The sequence below is a fragment of the Pituophis catenifer genome, unplaced genomic scaffold (assembly GCF_029215685.1).
Source record: "Pituophis catenifer annectens isolate HBS135680 unplaced genomic scaffold, rPitCat1.0.hap2 SCAF_4, whole genome shotgun sequence".
Taxonomy (NCBI): Eukaryota; Metazoa; Chordata; class Lepidosauria; order Squamata; family Colubridae; genus Pituophis; species Pituophis catenifer.
In genome coordinates this window covers 106,935,843-106,956,493 of record NW_027256884.1, presented here as the reverse complement: position 1 = coordinate 106,956,493, position 20,651 = coordinate 106,935,843, and the positions used below count along the sequence as shown (strand labels likewise).

The 20,651-nt window shown below is 37.0% G+C and overlaps 1 protein-coding gene across 3 annotated transcripts; it reads right to left on the bottom strand.

Moving 5' to 3' along the window:
* Window positions 1-225: 225 nt before the first annotated feature.
* On the bottom strand, window positions 226-20,397 carry HSPH1 (heat shock protein family H (Hsp110) member 1). 3 transcript variants are annotated; one of them, XM_070943866.1, is made up of 19 exons: window positions 20,212-20,397; window positions 17,804-17,861; window positions 17,050-17,190; window positions 16,721-16,843; window positions 15,231-15,330; window positions 13,890-14,023; window positions 12,864-13,108; window positions 11,419-11,647; window positions 10,262-10,368; window positions 8,972-9,105; window positions 7,136-7,330; window positions 6,133-6,149; window positions 5,604-5,732; window positions 5,226-5,363; window positions 4,325-4,450; window positions 3,775-3,882; window positions 3,569-3,688; window positions 1,386-1,547; window positions 226-896 (listed from the first exon to the last, which is right to left on the bottom strand). In XM_070943866.1, the coding sequence occupies exons 1-19, from the start codon at window positions 20,316-20,318 to the stop codon at window positions 699-701; spliced, it is 2,571 nt and encodes an 856-aa protein (XP_070799967.1). In that variant the 5' UTR covers window positions 20,319-20,397; the 3' UTR covers window positions 226-698. The 3 variants fall into 3 exon arrangements, with proteins under 3 accessions (XP_070799967.1, XP_070799965.1, XP_070799966.1); XM_070943864.1 differs by lacking the exon at window positions 6,133-6,149 and having other exon boundaries at window positions 5,604-5,735; window positions 7,131-7,330; XM_070943865.1 differs by lacking the exon at window positions 6,133-6,149 and having other exon boundaries at window positions 7,131-7,330.
* Window positions 20,398-20,651: the final 254 nt, after the last annotated feature.

Sequence of the window (20,651 nt, the reverse complement as noted above, 5' to 3'; positions counted from 1 at the left end):
ACTTTTAAAAATATTATGTCCTACGTTGGCTTCCAAGACAAAGGTAGGAAACTGAATAGGACAAACAAACAAAGCCAATGTTTTAAGAATTGTAACCATTTTCATGAACTTTATTAAAGCTCACTAAAGGCATCACAGGAACCAACAACAAAACCCATGTATTATACCTTCATCTGGTTTTCCACACACAAAAGTGAAATGTAAGCAATTGTGCATGCTGCTTCACATACTTGTTCTCATCTTCTAGCAAATGTTTCCGACAATGATAGAAATAACTTTTTAAAGCTTGGCTTTCATTTTGTTTTTGACCAAATGCCTTTTCAATGGAAAAAACATAACAAAATTGGAGACAAAAAGAAAAACTACCTTGGCATCTACAAAAGGTCTAAGTGCACTCATTTCAAAGGAGCAGTGCCTTTTGCAACGATTTCAAGACACTTTAGCCTTAATTGATACAAAGGGTTAAATTCCTGCACAGAAGATTTTAGTCAGTGTTCACAATTCCACAGGAATCTGAAAGTTACCAAGGCAATTTTCCTTTTAAAATTATCATGATTTCAACTTCTAGCTTGTCAATATATTCATTCCCCACATAATACAACATAATTCCAAAATATAAATAACTCCCCAAACATATCTTCCCTAATATCACATAATACATTTTACCACAATGAAATTCCTCACTGAAATGCAATAGGCTAGTCCAAGTCCATGCTAACTGGGCTTTCATTCATGTGGCAATCGCCATTCTGTTGCGCGGTCTCAACGTTTTTGATTTCTTCTTCTAATTCTTCAGTTTTGTTGATGAAAGATGTATCTGGTGGCTCTTCCTGTTTAGGAGAATCTATTTGTGGCTTTGGTTGGTTAACAATGGGGTCACATAAACCGTGTATTTCCTACAAGAGAGAAACATTACAAGAGTGACACAAAGCATCTCCCATTGTGAGTCCAAAAAGCAAACATTTTGCTTTTATTTAGGCTTGAGTTAGATGTGATGACTCTGAAAGTGAGGCTAAAATTATTTTGCAGTACAAGTATATTTACTAAGAAATGCAGGAGCCCTATTGATTCTCAATAACTGAAGAAATCACAATACATACATGTAGAAAATAAATAAATAAATAAATAATACATCACTCATTTTTATCTTGCTCAATTCCCCGCCCTCCTCATTTTGACATGCAATAGTCATGTAAGAAATGAGGAGAGACAGTGGAACGTTTTAATTTTATGCTAATACCATTACATTTGTTATTCTCTGCCTTTTATTCAGAACAGGTTTAAATTAGACGTGACCAAAAAAATGAATCATAAGAAACATATGTGATTACAAGGAATTTAGCTTTTTCTTTGACATGAAGATCTTCACCATAATTAAAACTTACCCTCAGCTTTCTTCTGATTTCATTTACATGCACAACAGGATCCTGATCAAGATTTTGTTTAGCTTGGATGTTTATAATGTTGTTTAGCCATTCTGTTGTATCACTGATACACTTCTCAACTTTATTCATTTCACTTTCGTCAATATGAATATATTTCTCATCCTGAAATAAAAATGCAGTATGTTAGTTATTCCTATAAGCATTTTTTCCAAGGTTATCTCAAACTTTAGGTATCAGCACTAATATTCTTTTTTTTTAATTTTTTAATTTTATTTTTGCTATATATAGGAAGAACAACAGTTTCAATGTCTATATAAACAGTATGTTGCCTCGTTACAATTAGTTTCAGCACTAATATTTTTGTTCACCAATTAAGGGCTATTTTATTTGCCAATAATATTTATTTATCAAAGAAATTTATATAGCTCCCCAACTCAGATACAGTGACTCCAGGCTATCCCCCATCACACTCTATAGCCGTGATGGCAAACCTGTGGCATGCGTAGCCATATCAGTGGGTACGCCAGTTCAACTCTGGTGCGCATGTGCACGCTGGCCAGCTGATTTTTGGGCCTTCTGGGCCCATCAGAAGTAGGGAAACAGGCTGTTTCCTGCCTCTGGAGGGCTGGGGGTGGGGCGTGGGGAAGGCCCCTTTTTCTTTCTTACCTGGCTCCAGATCCTCTCTATGCATCTGGGAAGGGCGAAAACAGCCTTTCCCACTCCCTCGGAGGCCCTCCGGACGCCTGAAAGGGCCCATTTCCCAACTTCAGGAAGTGACGTTTTTTGCTGTCCCCAGCCTCCAGAGACTCCTAGAGAGGCTCTGGTAAGTGGAGATTCTTTTTAGGACTGTAGCTTACTGAGTCATTAGATTGTTATACTTTAGATCAAGGGTCCCTAGCCCCTAGGCCAGGAACCAGATTGTGCAAGTGGTGGGCGAGCATGCGCGCACATGTAGCTCCATCTGCACAAGTGGCAGGTGCTCATGCTTGTTCATGTGCAAAGTTCCATGGAGTTGTGCCACTCACACAAAACCATTTTCTTCTCACCCACCCACCCTTGCTGGTCCACCAAACCAGAAAGTTTGGGGACCACTGCTTTAGATTAGAAATCAGATTTATGAAGTTCACATAAAATTACATCTTCTGGTATGGCATTAAAATAGCCTGCTCATGTGTTTCCTCTCCACTCCAAAAAAAAAAAAAAAAAAAATCGTATCAACTTTCTCATATAACTTTTAGCTCATCAAGATTTCAACTTCACTAACAAATTTTATGCAGATTGTAAGCAAAAACAAGTGTTCACACAAATATAAGGATAATGGAAAATGTAAATAAAAACAATTCTAAAGCTTGACGGATGGTTGCAATGACCAAAATGTGTTATGTAAATTAATGTAAAAAGTAATTTTTATAAAATATTGCATTCTGTGCTTGGCTGGCACTTCATGTTATGAGTGCCTTTTATGGATATTCAAAATAGTTCAGGTTTAAGTTATCTGTACACAGATCAAAACGGGCAGGTTTGATCTGGAGACAAATGTTTCTTAGCAGAAGACTGAGGAAAAATACCATTGGGAGGACACAACTAAGGGATGCTAAGGGGAAAAAACACATTAGGAGGTTTGGAGAGAAGGGGTAGATGGACTGGCTGTTTCTGCTGCATTTGATTCAAGAAAATGGATGAGCGACGTGAGAGTACATTCTCACATAATCACAAATAGATACCAGATCAACCCATTGCCAAATATCAGGCAAGTGAAAATCATTTCCTGCTCATACTAGAGTGGAAATGAACAACAATCCTATTTGACTCACAACATCCTTCTGAAATTTGTCTTGGACAAACCTGCAACAACCAAAAGTTCCAGGTTTTAGTTTAGCCAAACGGTGAACTAATTAGAACAATTCAGCCTAATTATTAAAACTCAATTTTCTATCTACCTATTGGAAAAGCCCCAATGTCTTGTACCAGAATGATAATCATGGTATTTCAGGATAATCCTCTAAAATCTGGGATTTCTTACAATTTATTTTTTTGGTAGCAGTGGAGTCTATATAACCATAAGCTGTAAAAAAATTATCAATGGTTAAGTAATGTCATGCACCACTGATCAGAATACATTTTACAAAGAGAATTCAGAGCACTTCACAGTTCAAGTGTGTATTATAACTACAATTACATACTTTTTTCTTATATTCCTCTGTAATCCCAGCATATATGCGAAGTTTATGCCCCAGTTCCTCTAGCAGCTTTGGCCGCTCCTCTGCTTCTTGATATCTGATTTCAATGGGAGTCCCAAATTTCTAAAAGAGATCAGAATAGGAACAGGCTATTTCAGCAACCAATAGCACTTTTAAAATCCAACATATAAAATGAAAGTTAGCTATACCTTTAACTCAGTCAATTTGTCCATGTAGACATGTTTAGCTTGGTCTTCTCCTTCTTCATATAGCCAATCTTCTATTTCTGACAGCAGCATAGAAAAATTCTGGCGATCCTAAGCAAGAGTTAATAACAAGTTTATTTTTTAACAGCACCGCCCACCAGCTAATAGTTAGATTAGTTGCATACAAAATTGCTCTTAATCATATATAAAATAGTAATCACAATTAATACATTTTTATGAAGAAAATGAGTACACAAGCAGAAGGGAGGTACACATGCTGAATAGAATTGAACAATGGAATCTGAAATGCTATTGCAAACTTAAGAATTTGCCACTGAAAGCTGTGACAATAAAAAATAAAGCCAATTTAAATGGCTTTAAATGTGGATTAAATGAACTACCCTTTTTAAATCTGATATTTTATAATATGTTGCATCTTATCCAGAGAATCCCTAGGCAGCACATGCAATGAGTGATTATAATATTTAATTAGTGCACTGTAAATATCCTAAACTGGCATTCTGGATGAAATATTTTAAATAAATAAAACTACCTGCTCACACACAAATTTTTCATAGGGTCCAGACAGCTTGTCTCTAAAATCATAAACATATTCTTCAACTGCATTCTTTGCATCATTTCTTTCCTTCTCCAATTTGTCCTGCATGATCATCTTGCCCTGTTTACAAAAAAATAGTAATCAGAACAGTCTTAAGTAGTACAGTATAATTGCCTCTTCAATTAAATCTCTTCAAAGGCTTTATTTACAAATCAGTGAATGATTCGCAAAATGCATTCTGTGTTGTAAAGCTGTGGTTTTCTTTTTAAACACTAACTTTGATAGATAATAATGTGGTAAACAGCATTCTATCGCACATAAGGAATTTATGACAATAATGAGAGTAACTAAAAATATGCACAGAAATATTGACCAGGTTTACAGCATCAAGTGTCAACTGCAACTATTGTAGGTTGCAGCTGAGCATTTATAAAATATTTTTGTACAATATACACTGAGAGATAAAATTTGGCAACTAACTAAATGTAAGCTCTAAAGGCTGAACATCCATTGCACTCCATGCCCCTCCTATTCATGGAACTGATTCAACTAAATCAACTGCCACTCATGAAGGGGCAAGAAATTAAACTACACTTAAGTCTACAATACCTAATCAGCCAGGTTTCTAGATTGCATAGTAATTTCCCATGGTGTCAGGGTCAACAACCCTAAGCATGAGTAAAATCATATCAACAATTAGATCTGGAATATGGAAATGACCCCATCATTGATATAAAAATCAACATATTCTCATCTTCAAGTTTAACTGATCAGTGAAATATCCATTTTCAATTATTTTTTTCAGCTAATAATTAGCCTCAATACATTCCTTAGAACCAAAGTTGCAAATAAAAGGAAAAAACAGAATATGGATGCTGAAGATAATTTAACATACCTCTGTTTCAATGTACATATTCAGCAGATCCTTCCCAAGCTGCCATACTAAATTAGCTTCAATAGGCAACTCAACATTTTTCACTTTTATTTTGGGTTTCTTAGCATCTGGAGGTTGATCACTTTTCTTTTCATTTCCCTAGAGTGAACAATATAATACCACGATTACATCAGGGCCTAACAGAAAAAAAACCTGTATAACAGAATCCAGTTTGTCCCAATACTGTACTTTTCTCTTGGGTGCAGTTTCAACATTGCACCTCCATGAGATCTAGCTAATATGGATTTGCCAAAGCACCAGTAGATTATCATTTATATGAATTACTTCAACATACGGTTACATTTCCCCCCCAACAGAATACATTTAAAAGACACTCACTTTTTCAACACTGGGGATTTTATTTTCTTCAGAGGGAACCTCAGGAGAAGGGGGAGACTGTGATGTTTGCTGACCATCTGTTTGTACCTGGGACTGAGGTCCAGCCTCAGTGTTGTCTTGCTGGGTATTCTTCTGAAATGGAAGCCCAGGCACAAAAGATGTGAAAATGTAACAATAAAAAGCCATTAAGGATCCAAAATACACTTAGCATTTGATACCTCTGAAATATAAGATAGAGGATTTCTGCACAAGCATCATAAAATGGATGAAAATTTATCTCTCAAGAGAAAAGCACCATTAAGCATCTCTTCAATGTTTCCAGATAATCATTACCGTGTTTCCCCGTCTTATTTTTTTTTTGCCACCAAAAAAGGCACCAAGTCTTATTTTCAGGGGGGTGATGTCATCCACTGACTCACCTGACTTGTGCGCGTCACCCCCGGCCTCCTTTTCACTATCAGCAACCTTCAGGAAATTCTTCTGCGGCCGGCAAGGGTTTCCCAAAGGCCATTGCAGCCTGTAACAGAGCTCTGGATCGATCCGGAGCTCTGTTATTGGCTGCACTGACCTTCAGGAACGCCTTGCCAGCTGCAGAAGAAATGGGCCGGCAAGGCAGGTGTCAGGGTGTGCAAGGCCTGGCTGCAACTGTCCAAAGGTAAGTAGTAGTACAGCTCCAACCCCCACATCCCCACCCTAGCTTAATTTTTTCCCGTGCACCCTGGAGTGGATGGGGGTTTTAATTAAGGCTTATTTGGGGGGGTAGGGCTTATATTGGCACACATATAATAATCAAGCCAAGACGTACTTTTGGGGTAGGTTGTATTTTTGGGGAAACATGGTAATACCGAGCAAAATTATATAATCTATCACAATCTCTAACTCTCCTCTTGATGCCGCAGAATTACCTCTCTTCCCAGATTTGAGTTGGAAATGCCTTCTTTTGATGAATAAGCTATATCATACCCAGGCGCTTTTGAATTATTCCAAGACAGGCACAGAAAAATTTGTCACTCAGTATCAATCAGCTATTCTGATTGGTAGCAACTCTACAAAATGTCATTTCCCCCCATTACCTGTTAACGGAGACTCATAGCTGAAGGGATTCAGCACTTTGAACTCATAACATATAGAACCTGTAGTCTAACAATAAGCTATGGGGAGTTTGCTAGATAATCTCGTGCTCTCAGATATTGTGGATTAAAGTTTCAAAATCCCTTACCGAGGGAAATAATAATAAATTACAGTCTGTAATAACTCTACTGCTCCAATAGTTGTTCCCTGTTGATAGTTTGTAAACATTTGTTTGCAAGCATTTGTTTACTAAACTAAAACAAAGCCCATTCAGGTTAAACTCAGTTTTAAACAATTTCTTGCATCCCTGGTTTAGAATTTGGAAGAGTTCAAGAAGCAAAAAATGTTCTTACTGACCCACCCGTAACGCATTTTGATTATTATGTTTTGAAATGCTACCATTGCTAGTTTTAATAAAGAAGATTCTAAACTTTCTATATGAGGAGACCAACTTACATTACAGTTCTCAGGTTTTTGACTCTGAGGTTCTATTTCAGCCTCAGTATTGGGACTTTCAATTTCTTCCATTTTCATCTGCTCCACCATTGATGCAGTAGAGACACTAAAAATGCCATGGCTATTGATGCGAACTTTAACTTTAACTTTAGTTTTTTCTCCATCATTCTGAGCTGCAATGTTCTGGATAATATATTTGCCTGAATACAAGAAAACAATCACAAATAGGAAAGAAAAGGTTAGATTTCCAAAAGCATGAAGTTTTTAGAGTTTCCTACAGCAAGTTGTTTTTTTAGGAGATAGAAAATCCACCCCGCCCATCATTTGTTATATAATCTTGTTATTAATTTAGTGCTGTGTGTTGCAAACTGGCAGATTACCAACACATATTTTGTACAAGAGAGAATGTTCCAAATGAATTTCTGTTCTGATCATGAATGCTAAGATACATTAAATACATAAATATGCTAAGTAACAATAACAGAATTCACGACAGATGGAAATTTATAATACTGCTACTATGTTTATTAGCAGCAAATCAATTTTCTCCCAAACATACTGGCATATAATTCTATGGAAAAAAAAAACTATTTTCATTTTATAAAAAGGGCCCGGGGCTTCAAAAGTTTATCAGCCAGCACTTGACTGTCTTATTTCTTTTAAATACTCCATTTCTACACAGATCTCTTTAAGCAGCATCAGTGACTGCAGTAACAGCATACGGCACAATGGTTTTCACTTATATTATTGCAAGTTTTAGGACGTTTTATAAATACTTGTGTTACAAGTAAAAAATATTCATTATTCAGAACTCAGTTACATAAACAAAACAGTAAAATAAATAGATATAGGTAGCCCTCGACTTACAACTATTCATTTAGTGATCATTCAGTTACAATGGCACTGAAAAAAGTGATTTATGACTATTTTTCACACTTAGGACCGTTGAGCATTTCCATGGTCACATGATCAAATTTCAGATACTTCAGAAATGGTTCGTATTTATGATGGTTACAGTCATGTGATCTCCTTTTGCTACCTTCTGACAAGAAGCCAGATTCACTTAACAACCATGTTACTAACTTAACAACTGCAGTGATTCACTTAACAACTGTGGCAATAAAGTTAAGAATTGTCTCACTTAAGCAGCAGAAATTTGGGGCTCAATTTTAGTCGTAAGTCGAGGAGTACCTGTATTGTCTAGGAACTTAGTTAAAGTCCTTTCATACAGAAGTTATTTTTGTTGCTGTTAATTTATTCAGCTTTTATACTAAGGATATGAAAATTTCATGATTGAGGAACAGATCATTCCTGGAAACTCCAAAATGTTCTGCTTCATTCTTTGGCCTGTAGCATTTTAAGATGATTTGCAGATTCTGGAAGTAAATCAATCTGAACATGTTGAACTACTTTCAGATCAGGGCAGGGTTGAAATGCTACCGGTTCGGACTAGTTCAGCTGAACCGGTAACGACGGCAGCGGGTGGTTCGAAGAACCGGTAGCAATGGCAGTGTAAGGCTCCGCCCACCCGCCCAGTCGTTGCTTCCTGGTTTTAACCAGGAGGTAACCTGTTTTTTACTCTCTGCGCATGCGGAGAAGGGTTTGCACATGTGCAAAGGATCCGTGCGTGCACACACATGCACTTCCGAACTCGTAGGAAAGGTAAGTAGATTTTACCCCGCATCGGGGTATTTTCTCTCACAAACAAATCACCCCTGGTGTGGCATGGGCCAGAGTGGGAACACAATGTTCTATTCCTGAATTGCCAAATATTGCAAATATCCCTCCTATCTCCAATAATATTAAAAATGTTTAGAGATCTTACATACACAACCACTTACCTATCTTTTTTTCAGGATAGGGGACATTACTGAGGTCAGAATAAAATGCCTGGAGTTCAAATGGTCCTTTTCTGTAAAATGTCAAGACTTTGGAAAAAGGAGCTGCATGATGCCTGCTGAAAACTTCATGAATCCTAGTTAGATTAAGGAGGAAAAGGATTTGGAGGTAGCTATGTGAAAATAATCTTATTGTATTATTATTGCTCTGCCAGATCCTAACTGCTCAATTATCTATTTATTCATGAGTCCTATATGACTGCCCATTTTAATCAAATAGCATGCATACTAAATATAAAATACGGAAGCTAATACATACAATATTTTATCCTCAATCTCAGAGTCACTTTAGGCTCTGGGATGGCAATGAGTTGTATTGTGCCCAGGGCTTTAAAGGTGTGGTGTATGGGTGTGTGGGTGTGGGAGGGGCACCTTCAAACTGGTTTTTTTAACTCCTTCCAACAGCCTGTATTAGTCTCTACCTTGTACACTGACTGGATATAGTGAGAGAATAATCTAAGATTTCAATTCTTGTGCATAAATACAATATTTCAGTAACTCATTAATTGTTAATAATTTTGAGAACAAAAGGAATGTACTATTAGGAGGCTCTACTATCAGACATGAACCAAATAGGAAGCTAATAAAGCACGTTCACATAATTCCCACTCATTTCAAGAGCTCTTGCAATGAGAAATCCCTTTTGTAAATATATATTCCAGAAAATCCAATGCAAATGAGCTGAAGCCTCAGGCAATAAGATAATTAAGATCTGAACCTGGCAATGTAGTCACACCTGCCAATTTATAGTCATATGAAAGATTTAGTATAATTGCAACCTACAACTGACAAATTTCTATTGCCTAAAAGGTTGAATATTAAAATCAATGTCACAGATGATGGTGACAAATGAGTTCGAATACATTTTGAAAGGTATGTGAACAAGCAAGAAAAAACCTGCTCTAGTTCACATATCACTATTGCAACTGCTATTTAGTTGTATTATTATAAGTCTTGGTGATATAGGTGGCTCTATAAATTGAATGAATGAATGAAATTATTACAGAAACTACGACAGGAGATCAAGAGATTTCTGAATTTGTCTTCATCTCAAGTGGCTACCACTGAACTGGGATCACTAACTACTCGATAATATACTGTTATTTATGACTTAATTTCTTTGGTTGACTCTTCTGTAAGAATTCAGTCAAATGTGATAGCTTCAATTTAAGAGGCAGAATTGAGATTACAGAACTATTGCAGAGAAACATGAAATTTAATGTTGTGACTCACCCATCCCCATCTTCCGTCTCTGTACTCCACATCAATGATATTGGGAACGTAACTGCATCTGTGATGGAGATTTCTCTAACTTTAAAAGCTGGAGATAGAATTGCGCACTGGAAAATGAAAATGCAATACAAGGCATTTTGTTATTGCCTTTTCAAGAAGTCAGATTAAAATAGTTTATAAAAGAAAGTGAAAACTGATAATTTTATGATTTGAAAAAAAGTGTTCTGGCTAACTATTTATTACAAAGCCTAATCTCACAAAGGAAATTTATAAAAGAGAGTATTTTTAATTTCAACATATTTTCAGTAGAGTAATGTTATATTTTCTCCAATAAATACTATTACCTAATTTTTCTTTATTTAAGCTTACTATTATCCACAGAGCAAAATTTTCCAGATAATCTCATTAGCCTAAAACTGCAATTATGAAAGGTTTTTGCAAAATCTTAAAGAATGGTTTAAAATTGAGGATTCACAAACTGTTAAATTGGTATCTGAAATCCAGTTTAAGGGAGGAACTAATAGCCTTAATAGGGTTTTGTGTGTCAAAAGATTTTTGCTTGTTTTTGTTTTTCTGCTTATTTTTGAATTAAAGCTATTTTAGGAAAGAAAAACACAGACATGGTTCAGGAGAACATGTTTTTACACCAACAATCCTTATAGAAATGGGACTTCTTCCTACTGGATTCCAGGTATATCTTTATCAAATCCCTATTTTTAACTTGAGAGAAAAGATTACAGAATTTATGGGGCACCATTATTTAAGCACCACCACTGTTAGTCATGCCTAATTAAAGTTCCTTCCAAAATCTGTTCTTTTAAAAACTGTCTACTTCATGAAAATAAATCAGTACTGATTAAGCTTTCTTATTGCTTCAGCCTGACTTTAAACAAACTCTTTTCCCATGGAGACTTTTTCCACAATAAGCAATTGTTCAGTATCCAAACAAGGTCCATAAATACCTAGTGATATTTAAGTACGCACTTCAAATAAATAATGATAACAAGGTTAGTTTATCCTTGTTCTTATCATCTGCTTTCTGCTTAATTTGCATGCAAAAAAGGCATAAAAAGATTTGAATGAGTTTGGGAAGAGAACTAAACATATTTCTCCATCCAGCCCTACTTCTGATTTTAAAATTGCTTTCCTGAAAATACCTGCAAAGCACAGCCTCTTGCAACAGCTTCATCTGCATTCAGGGTTGTACTGACATCTTTGCCAAAAAACTTCCCTATCTTCTCTTTAACAGCTGGCATACGTGTGGCTCCACCCACAATTTCAACAGCATTCACATCTTCTACTTTGAGTTGGATTTGCTCCATCAAGGAACGAAGGGGAATCTCTATTCTTTGCAGAAGATCACCACATAATTCTTCAAATTGGGATCTAAAATAAAAACATGTAAATAGGTATGAAAAATGTGCCAAATTCTCAATTGACTCAAGAATGGGCCATTCCAACTTCAAAAACAGCCACAAGTACTCCAGAACTAGTCCAACCTGAACCTGAACCATGTTCTAAAATGAGACTAAACCATTTCTAAAAAATGAGTAACAATGCCCATTTGCTAAATGTCACAACAAAACGTCACAACAAATGCTCAACATTCCAAATATCCCAGTTAGCCTTGAAAGGTTGTTTACTTGAACCTACAGCTTTATGAAAATAGTGAGAAGGTACTAAGCATAATATACCGTATTTTTCGGAGTATAAGACGCACCTTTTCCCCCTAAAAGAGGCTGAAAATTTGGGTGCGTCTTATACTCCGAATGTAGCTTTTTTGAAGCTTTTTTTCAGCCCTAACGAGGCGCTAGGCAAGTGAAGCAATCTCCCCCTGCTTTGCCTGCTTTTCTCATTGCTGCTTCCTCTCAGCTGTGCCTTAGAAGCTGTTTTTTATCCCCAAGCAGGGGATAAAAAACCAGCAAATTAATGTGCTGAAGCTGACCAGATTAAGGACGCTAGCCAGATGAATACCTGGTAGGCAGATTTTTCCCCCTATTTTCCTCCCCATAAACTAAGCTGAATCTTATATTCCAGTGCATCTTATACTCCGAAAAATACGGTATTCTAAAATGCCTGTTGGGAAGTCTAAGGAAATTGCTAGCTTTGTCATTCGTGTTTTGAATGTAGATTACCTGGCATGTTTATGTATGCTATAGACAACAACACGTGTGAACAAAGGAATGAGTAGTAAGTTTCTGAATGGTTGGATCAAAGCAAAATCTGAAAAGTAATGGAGAATAATAAAATCCACTGCAGCAATGACAAAAAATAAAATGCCCATAACCAAGGCAGTGTTCTCTAAACAAAGTTTATCTACATCAACATTAGTTTTTTATAAATTTGATGAGCTTCTAGAGTACAAAGGGAAGTCATAAGTAACAGTATGGATTCAGCATGACAGCAACATCTTCCCAACTGTAATTTATATATGAGGCAGCCTCCGTATTTATGAATTGAATATAAATTTATGAGCAAGCGAAAGAAGGTTCTATTGCATTCAATGTTCTTCTGGCTGGCCACTGTGGGGGAAAAGACAGATCGCAGCCTGAACCAGCAAAATGATTTTTAAAAAAATATTCTAACCATATTCATCTCTTACCTATTCATCTTTGAAGAGATATCTGTATCATTCATAAAACATTCAATATTAAGTGGAATATCTGTGCTGTTAGAGCTCATTAACTTTTTCAGCTTCTCACATTCTTGATATAAACGAAGGAGGGCTCGTATTTTTGATTTGGGGTCTAGTTTGTACTTGGATTTTATTTCTGCACAGAAGTAATCCACTAGTTTTTCATCAAAGTTTTTTCCTCCCAAAATGGGATCAAAAGCTGTGCCAAGAACCTAATTTGAAGAAAAAGAATAGAATGTGAATTACTGTTATCATCTGTTACCATCCATGTATGAAACATTTTCAATACAGATGTTAAGCCAAAGAGATGATCCTACAACCTAACATTCTTTAATAATAATGTCAATGCTTAAGTATGGATTTATTAGTGTTTTCAAGGCATGACAAACAGCACTGCCAGGAATCCAAAGTTTCCACCTATCCAATCAAGTTATGTATTTCTCCAACAGAGACTATAAAGAAACCTGACAGATATTAATTCCAATGTAACATTTTGCAAGCATGCATAGATTTTTCTCCCATTTTTTCCACTTCCGTTTTCTTACTCTAGAATGCCTGGACAAATTTTATCTTTTAAAGTCATTTTTATTTCATCACAGAGATGTTTTTCTTCATTTATCTGTTTGCTGTCCGCTATTTACTGTCTCTTCTACATGCAAGAAATAACCTAGGAGAATATATAGCACTCATTTGCTTTTATTTTGATATTTATCTATTATATCTATGTTCTGCCTTTTCTCCTGAGAGATGAAGGCAGGATATATTGGAATATTCTCTCATTATATCCTAATAAAAAAAACTGTGAGGAAGATGAGGCTGAAAAGGAATAACTGGCCAAAAGTCACTGAATGATCCCTGTGGCTGAATGGTAACTTCAACCTACATTTCTACAGATCTAATCCAATACGTTCACAATTGGCCCTTCATTGGACCATCCATAAAACTGGACTTCATATAAAGGCAAGCTTGCCCCGTTTTCTAAACTCTGTTTACCTTGAGTTTTCCCTTGTTAAAAGCGCAGGCTGATACTTGAAATGCTGAATGGCCCATATCTATGAACACTACTATTCGTGGCTTCTCTTCTGCAACTGGAAGGTCCTGCTTATAAATCCCATAGTTCAGGGCCACTGTAAAACAAAATGAAATAGAAATAATTCAGTGTTAACTTGCATGTGCCCAGTAAAACACAAGTGAGAGATGATCCACCTGTAATCTATCATATCTGAAGAACATCAGGCCGAGAAGTGCAGTGTTATTTACAGCCAGAACTAGAATATCTATTACATTGAAAATGGGAAAGAAATAATGGAGAATTTGAATGTCTTGACTTGGAAATGTACACAACTAATCCAGATCCTGAAGTACAAGTATTACATAGCTGTGGCAACTCATCTTTGTTAGTCGGCAGACAGCTGCATTTTGTACCAATCGCAGCTCTTAGATGGTCTTCAAGAACAGTCCCAGTAAAGTACAGTGAGTATGTTAATTTGGAAGCTAAATTGAACAAGTCAAGGGCTTCAAATATTGAGATGCTTTACAGGTAGTCCTCGACTTACAACAGTTCATTTAGTGACTATTCAAAGTTACAACAGCACTGAAAAAAGTGACTTATGACCATTTTTCATAGTTACAACATCTTTGTAGCATCCCCATGATCATGTGATCAGAATTCAGAAGCTTGGCAACTGGTTCATACTTATGACCATTGCTATGTCACCTTTTGCAACCTTTTGACAAGCAAAGTCAATGGGGAAGCCAGATTCACATAACAACTGGGTTGCTAACTTATCAGTTGGAGTGATTTACTTAACAGCTGTGATAAGAAAGGTCGTAAGAAAGGGCAAAACTCACTTAACAAATGTTTCACTTAAAAACAGAAATTTTGGGCTCAATTGTGGTTGTAAGTCAAGGACTGGCTGTATCCCCATCCACTAAATGTGGAATTCAACTTGTTGGTTTTTATCTATAAAAGCCTCTTTAGTTTGGTTCCTAGGTAACTTCTGGACCACCTTCATGTGGAAACAACTCATCCAGTACATGTTACCAGACAAAATTTGTAAACAGTTCCACATTACCAAGAGATTAAGGGGGCTGGAGCAGCAGAGTGTCTTTTTCTTGTGGGCCCATACCACCAAAATCAAATCAATGCCCACCATAAAGGCCTTCTGAAAACTAATAATGTTGTTGAGTGTGCAGTATTTGTATTATTGTAAGGGATTATTATTCTATCATTATCTTGGTTTCAACATTGTTTTATTATTGAACGCTATTAAGTGCACATAGATAATGTAGATTATGCTAGAAATAAATGTGAAATGATCTTAAATTACTCACCTGCAGTCATATCATTCATTAGTCTGAGACAATTTAGTCCCACAACCTGAGCTGCATCAAGCAGTGATCTTCTTTCAGCATCAGTAAAAAATGATGGCACCTGAAAAAAGCAATTATACCCATGTAAACCAGATATTCATGAGAGAAATATTTTGTTTTAAAACTCAGTTCCTGTGAAATAAAAGTCACATGATTTTAATTAGCTATGAAGTCCTCCACAAGTACATTCACTTCTGGTGAGTGAAATAATTTCCCTTTAGGAACATACTAAGCAATGCTTAAAATAGAAATTAAAACAAACAATATTTTTCATTTTATAAGCAAATTTTTGGAAAAGTAGTTAAACTATTTCAATAAGGCAAACTAACTTATGGAAGAAAAAGTGGATTCAAGTGATTTTTTTTGAGCCAATGAAAAGGAGAATAATTTTGGAGGTATTAACATTTTTGTTTAGTAAGAATGCTCTCTTTCTTTTCCAGATCTGACTATGAGAAAATAAGCTCTAAGAGTTTATAATATACCTTCTGAAAACTCAAAATAGCTTTATAATGCACCATTTCTAATTTATTACATTTATATCAAAGAAAAACAAAATTAACAGAATTCTAACTGAAACAACTTTTTAAAATAAATTACATGCAAAGCATCAATTTTCATATATAATGCTTTTTTCCCTCCTTCAATTGTGTCCAATTCTCGGAGACTGTCGGGATAAATCCCTGCAGTTTTCTTGGCAAGATTTTTCAGAATTTGTCATTGCCTTCTTCCTAGGACTGGTCCCAAGGTCACCCAACTGGTTTCATGTCCAAGGCGGGGCTAGAACTCCTGGTTTCTAACCTAAAGCATTAATCACTACACCAACCTGGTTCTTTTATAGCAAAACTATTATATAGAAAGCTACTACACAATAGCAAATCATTTGCTGAGTAGCTAGAAAAAAATCGGTCCCCATAAACAACCAACCAGGTGTTACAAAATGAGATTGATCATCTTTAAAAGTATTCACTATCTGATTTAAGCCTTTGTAACTTGGACAGGTACTCAACGTGCAATTTTTGATATTATGAAAACCTGCTGGGTGACTTTGGGCCAGTCACTGTCTTCAGCCCAACTCACCCCACAAGGTGGTTGTTGCGTGGAAAACAGGAGGAAGGAGTATTAGGAATGTTTGCTGCCTTGAGTTATTTACAAAGGAATAAAGGTGAGATCATAAATGAATAAATACATTGAAATCATTAGATATTACTTTTCAGCAGCAGGGCAGGATGGTGGTGGAGGGGATGATTTTCGCACACGCAACCTAGCTCCCGCACATATGCAAATGAAGTTTCATATGCTCGCCCACCACTGCAGACCAGTAATGGAACCCTGGCATACAGGTCTACTCTGCCTTCAGATTCAAGGTATATTCAAAGTTGCTTACATTGTTCGAGAAACTATTAGACAAACAAAAAGTTCAACTGAATTTAAAATTTAGTCAATTTACTTACTGAAATAACACAATCTGTTACAGGTTTTTTGAGGTTATTTTCAGCTGTCTCCTTCAGCTTAGTCAGCAGCATAGCTGTTATCTGCTCCACACTAAATAAATGTTCTTCATCCATATATGTTACCTGCAGAAATAAGGGGGAAGTAAGCTATGTAGCATTTTCAAACACTTCACTGTTAGTTTTTAGACACTGAATTTCCAACACTCCTCCCAAACCTTGTTTTGAAATAGAAAGCAAGTCAATGCTACTTTTGTTTCATCTCCATAACCTTTTCACAACTGGTTTAGTTTTTGTTCAGGAAATTGTAAATATATTACTGACATTTTTACCTTTATTCCAACACTCCCATTTTTCATTGGAACTACATAGTAGCTCAAATGCTCCTTTTCCTTCTGAATAAAAGGATCATTATATGCACGACCATGGAACCTCTTGAAATTATATACTGTGTTGTCAGCATGTGTAATTAGCTGTAAAAGGAGACAGTAGTATCAGTGGTTTAAAAAATTTCACACTTCACTTTCCATTGCTAATTAAAAATATAATAGTAAATTTATGGATGAAAAGAGAAAAGAAATATTTCTAATTTCTTGCCCTAATTATGTTTTTTTTTATATTGAAGCAAATGTGGATCTGATCAAACTGCTGCTGTTATGCTACCTGATAGGAATTGGGCAACTATTCCCTTACATTTAGAGGAGTGTCATGGGGCCCCACTGGGCCACTATTTTCATTTTGACCTCACCAATATCAAATGCCAACACACACACACACACACACACACACACACACGCCTCTTGTGTGTTACGGTTCAGTTCTTGATCATGACTAAACATCTAGTGCCCTTCATATGAAGCCAGGATACTGGAAATATATCATATTTGGAAGACACATTAAAGATGGCTATTCTTATTATATGAAATCTTGGATTTCTGATTTAGTTCTTGGATTTAGACAGTACAGCAGAACCATTTACTTTGTGCTCTACTCCAAAAATATCACTATGATGTATTTATTAATCACACCTTTTATAATTTGTAAACCAAAGATACAAATACCATATCTTTTCAGAATGCAACTTACCTGATTTTTAGCAGACACGCCAATTGCCCTGTTTTTGGACCCAAATGACACTACAGAACTGTAAAGTGATACAGAAACAACATCACTGGAAAGTTTATTCATATGACATACAAAGGTGTAAAAACACCAAGTCATTATACTTAGTATTTCCTTGAAAATTCTGAAGAATTTACAAATAAGCCAACAGTGCAAATATTTTAACAAGAACAATTGCTAACATTATAGTTATTTTATGCAAAGATTTACATTTGATGTGTTAAAATTACTGAAGAATCTTAACAGTAATGCAGTTAGATAAAAATATGAATCTGACAACACTGACAATTTGAACTGTTTTAAGGGCTAGAATTCATTTGATCATGATTTAGAGCAGGGGTATCAAACTGATGGCCTGCGAGCCAGATGCGTCACGTGCAGGCCATGCCTACCCCAGCTCCGCGAAGTGAAAACATAGCAAAAGTCATGTGACAGTAACATGATGCCACGAGTTTGACACCCGTGATTTAGATAAACAAGGAAGGATTTATGGGCAACCCTCAATTAATTTAATTTCTTTTTTTAAAAAAAGCTTAAATCAAAAGACAGCTGTGTTCCATGTATGCAAACAGTCCACTAGATTATAGAAAGCACAATTTGGGAATGAAATTTGGGTTGAGTTTGTCTCTTTCATAATACAAAGTGCTTATTCTTGTACAGCACTGAAGATTAAATGAAGATTACACAGCACAATTTTAAGAAAAGTAGTTCTTCTCCAGGCCCCATCATAAATTTTGAGGACTCCTACAAGCTTACCAAAGCCAAGTGAGTCCTTTATAGCCTGGAACAAGTTATATACCTCTATTTATATCTTGGTATCAAGAAGAATAAAGATATATATGAATCCAATAAACAATGGTTTATTGGGCTGTTAGGATTAAGATTAGAACATCTGAACAATCATACTAAAGTTAAAAACAACAGGGAATCATATCACTGAGATCAAAATTATAAAGCATGTTAATTACATACTGAAATTCTGCATGCAAGGGAAGCAGCTTGCATATGATAGATCTAAGAAATGTCACTATATACCTATTTCTTTGAATTAGCAGTGTCCAATCACCCCCTTCACAAACTATGACACCTCTTTTCATCTTGTTTATAAACATTACCTATTCCACTCCAAAATACAATCCATTAAATCCACAATTTTGGATTTTACAGTGTTAAATACCTATTAGAGGATCATGATTTTGATTTTAATTTAATTCCTGCAAGAATACACCTCAACAATCTCTGAATATGCAAATAAGTGGACAACCCAATAATCATGGATATGTCAGTCTGATTTTCTTTTTCCAGAAGATCCTCTAATACTCTGGGCAAAGAAAAACCCAACCTTTCAGGGGGGAGGAGGATGTTTCCCTATCTTAATCTAGTAATGGAAAACTCCAGAAGCTTCCAGATTCTAGTTGAAGTTGGCCTAATCCTACAGTATCATGCCTGCTCAGAAACCAGCAGGCTCCTCCTTCCACCTCCCTCATCACCCTCTACTCCCACCTCCTTCAGAACGTCACAAGTGGAAGAAGCTCATTATCCAGGGAATATGCCTAGGCAACAAATTGTGAAAAGATACTGCAGCAGCAGCATCCCACTCGTTAACTAACACCCAAAAGAAAAGACCAAAATCAAAATACCCACGTCATCCTACCACCATAACAGATCCACCAGTCATAGAGCAACTCTACTCGCTGCTATTTTGGGAGGGTGGGATGGGGTGGTTTTTTTGTTTGTTTGTTCATTTCATTTTCCCTGCATGATCGGTATAGAAAGCGTGTAATAAGGCTACACTGATGAGGTGTAAAATAACCCCAGCGGGGGGAATCCATATGCTGGAAAGACGGTTGCAGCCATTACTCCGATCTAGAGGGAAATGGCCTTCTGCCTCGCGCTGAAAGACAAGGGAGGATGCTCGCAGGCACAACTACTCCAGAGACATCTCTACGGCTTTACAAAGGGATACCAACTTGCAAAAGCATCCTTACATGGAACTTTGAACGAAAAGGGGATAAGGGCTCTAAAAGGAGGGAAAGAGACAGACTGATTAAGAAATAAGATCAAAATAACCAAACCCCCCCCCGCTATAAAAAGGGAGTGCTGCTATAATCTTAAACCAGGTCCAATTCTTCAAGAATAAGCTCTACATAAACCTCGAATGCCAACCGCGGTTACCTGGGATGACTCTGCAGCTTTAAACCCCATAAATACACCCAATTTCCCACGTTTCTGAATTGACAAGTCCCGTTATTGAGGATGGGCTGCCTCCCCCTCCCCTTTTCCTGGCGATTCGCCACCCTTCCCCCTTTCTCCCCCCCCCCCCTCGCAGCAACCGACCCTCCGCGTCCAACTCTCAGCTGCCGGCTACGTACGGAGTGCATCGGTCGCTGAACTCGTTGGCCACGGTCTCTATTCCGCCTGCTCTCGCCACCGCGATGTAGCAGCTCTGCGAGCCTAGATCAAAGCCCACCACAGCCATGACTGGGCAGCTCTACTGGCCGCTCCTGGAAGGAAACACCCGCTTCGCTGCCTTCTACTCCCAAGTCAGTCCGAGACGCGAGAGGGATGGGTGGGGGGGGGAGAGGAAAGGAGCCTCTCATCCGCTGAGGGAAGATGCCACGCTCACGCGCCCCACCCGCGCGCGAGAAACTCGCCACCTCCAGCGAAAAAAAGACTTGGAGATGACAATAGGCAGAAGTTTCCAGAATCTGCGGCGGCTACTCGCCGGCTCCACGTGCGGCTTCCGCTTCCGCCTTCTCGGGTATTCTCGAACTCTCCCGGCCAATGGCAACGCCCGGAATCTGGTGACGCT

Bases quoted from the DNA above. Each gene is read 5' to 3' on its own strand.
- HSPH1 (XM_070943866.1), bottom strand. From the start codon at position 20,318: ATGGCTGTGGTGGGCTTTGATCTAGGCTCGCAGAGCTGCTACATCGCG. The intron at 15,331-16,720 runs GTAAGTAAATTG...TGCTTTTTTCAG, and splicing joins TAACAGATTGTGTTATTTCA to GTGCCATCATTTTTTACTGA. The intron at 5,364-5,603 runs GTGAGTGTCTTT...TGTTCACTCTAG, and splicing joins AAATCCCCAGTGTTGAAAAA to GGAAATGAAAAGAAAAGTGA.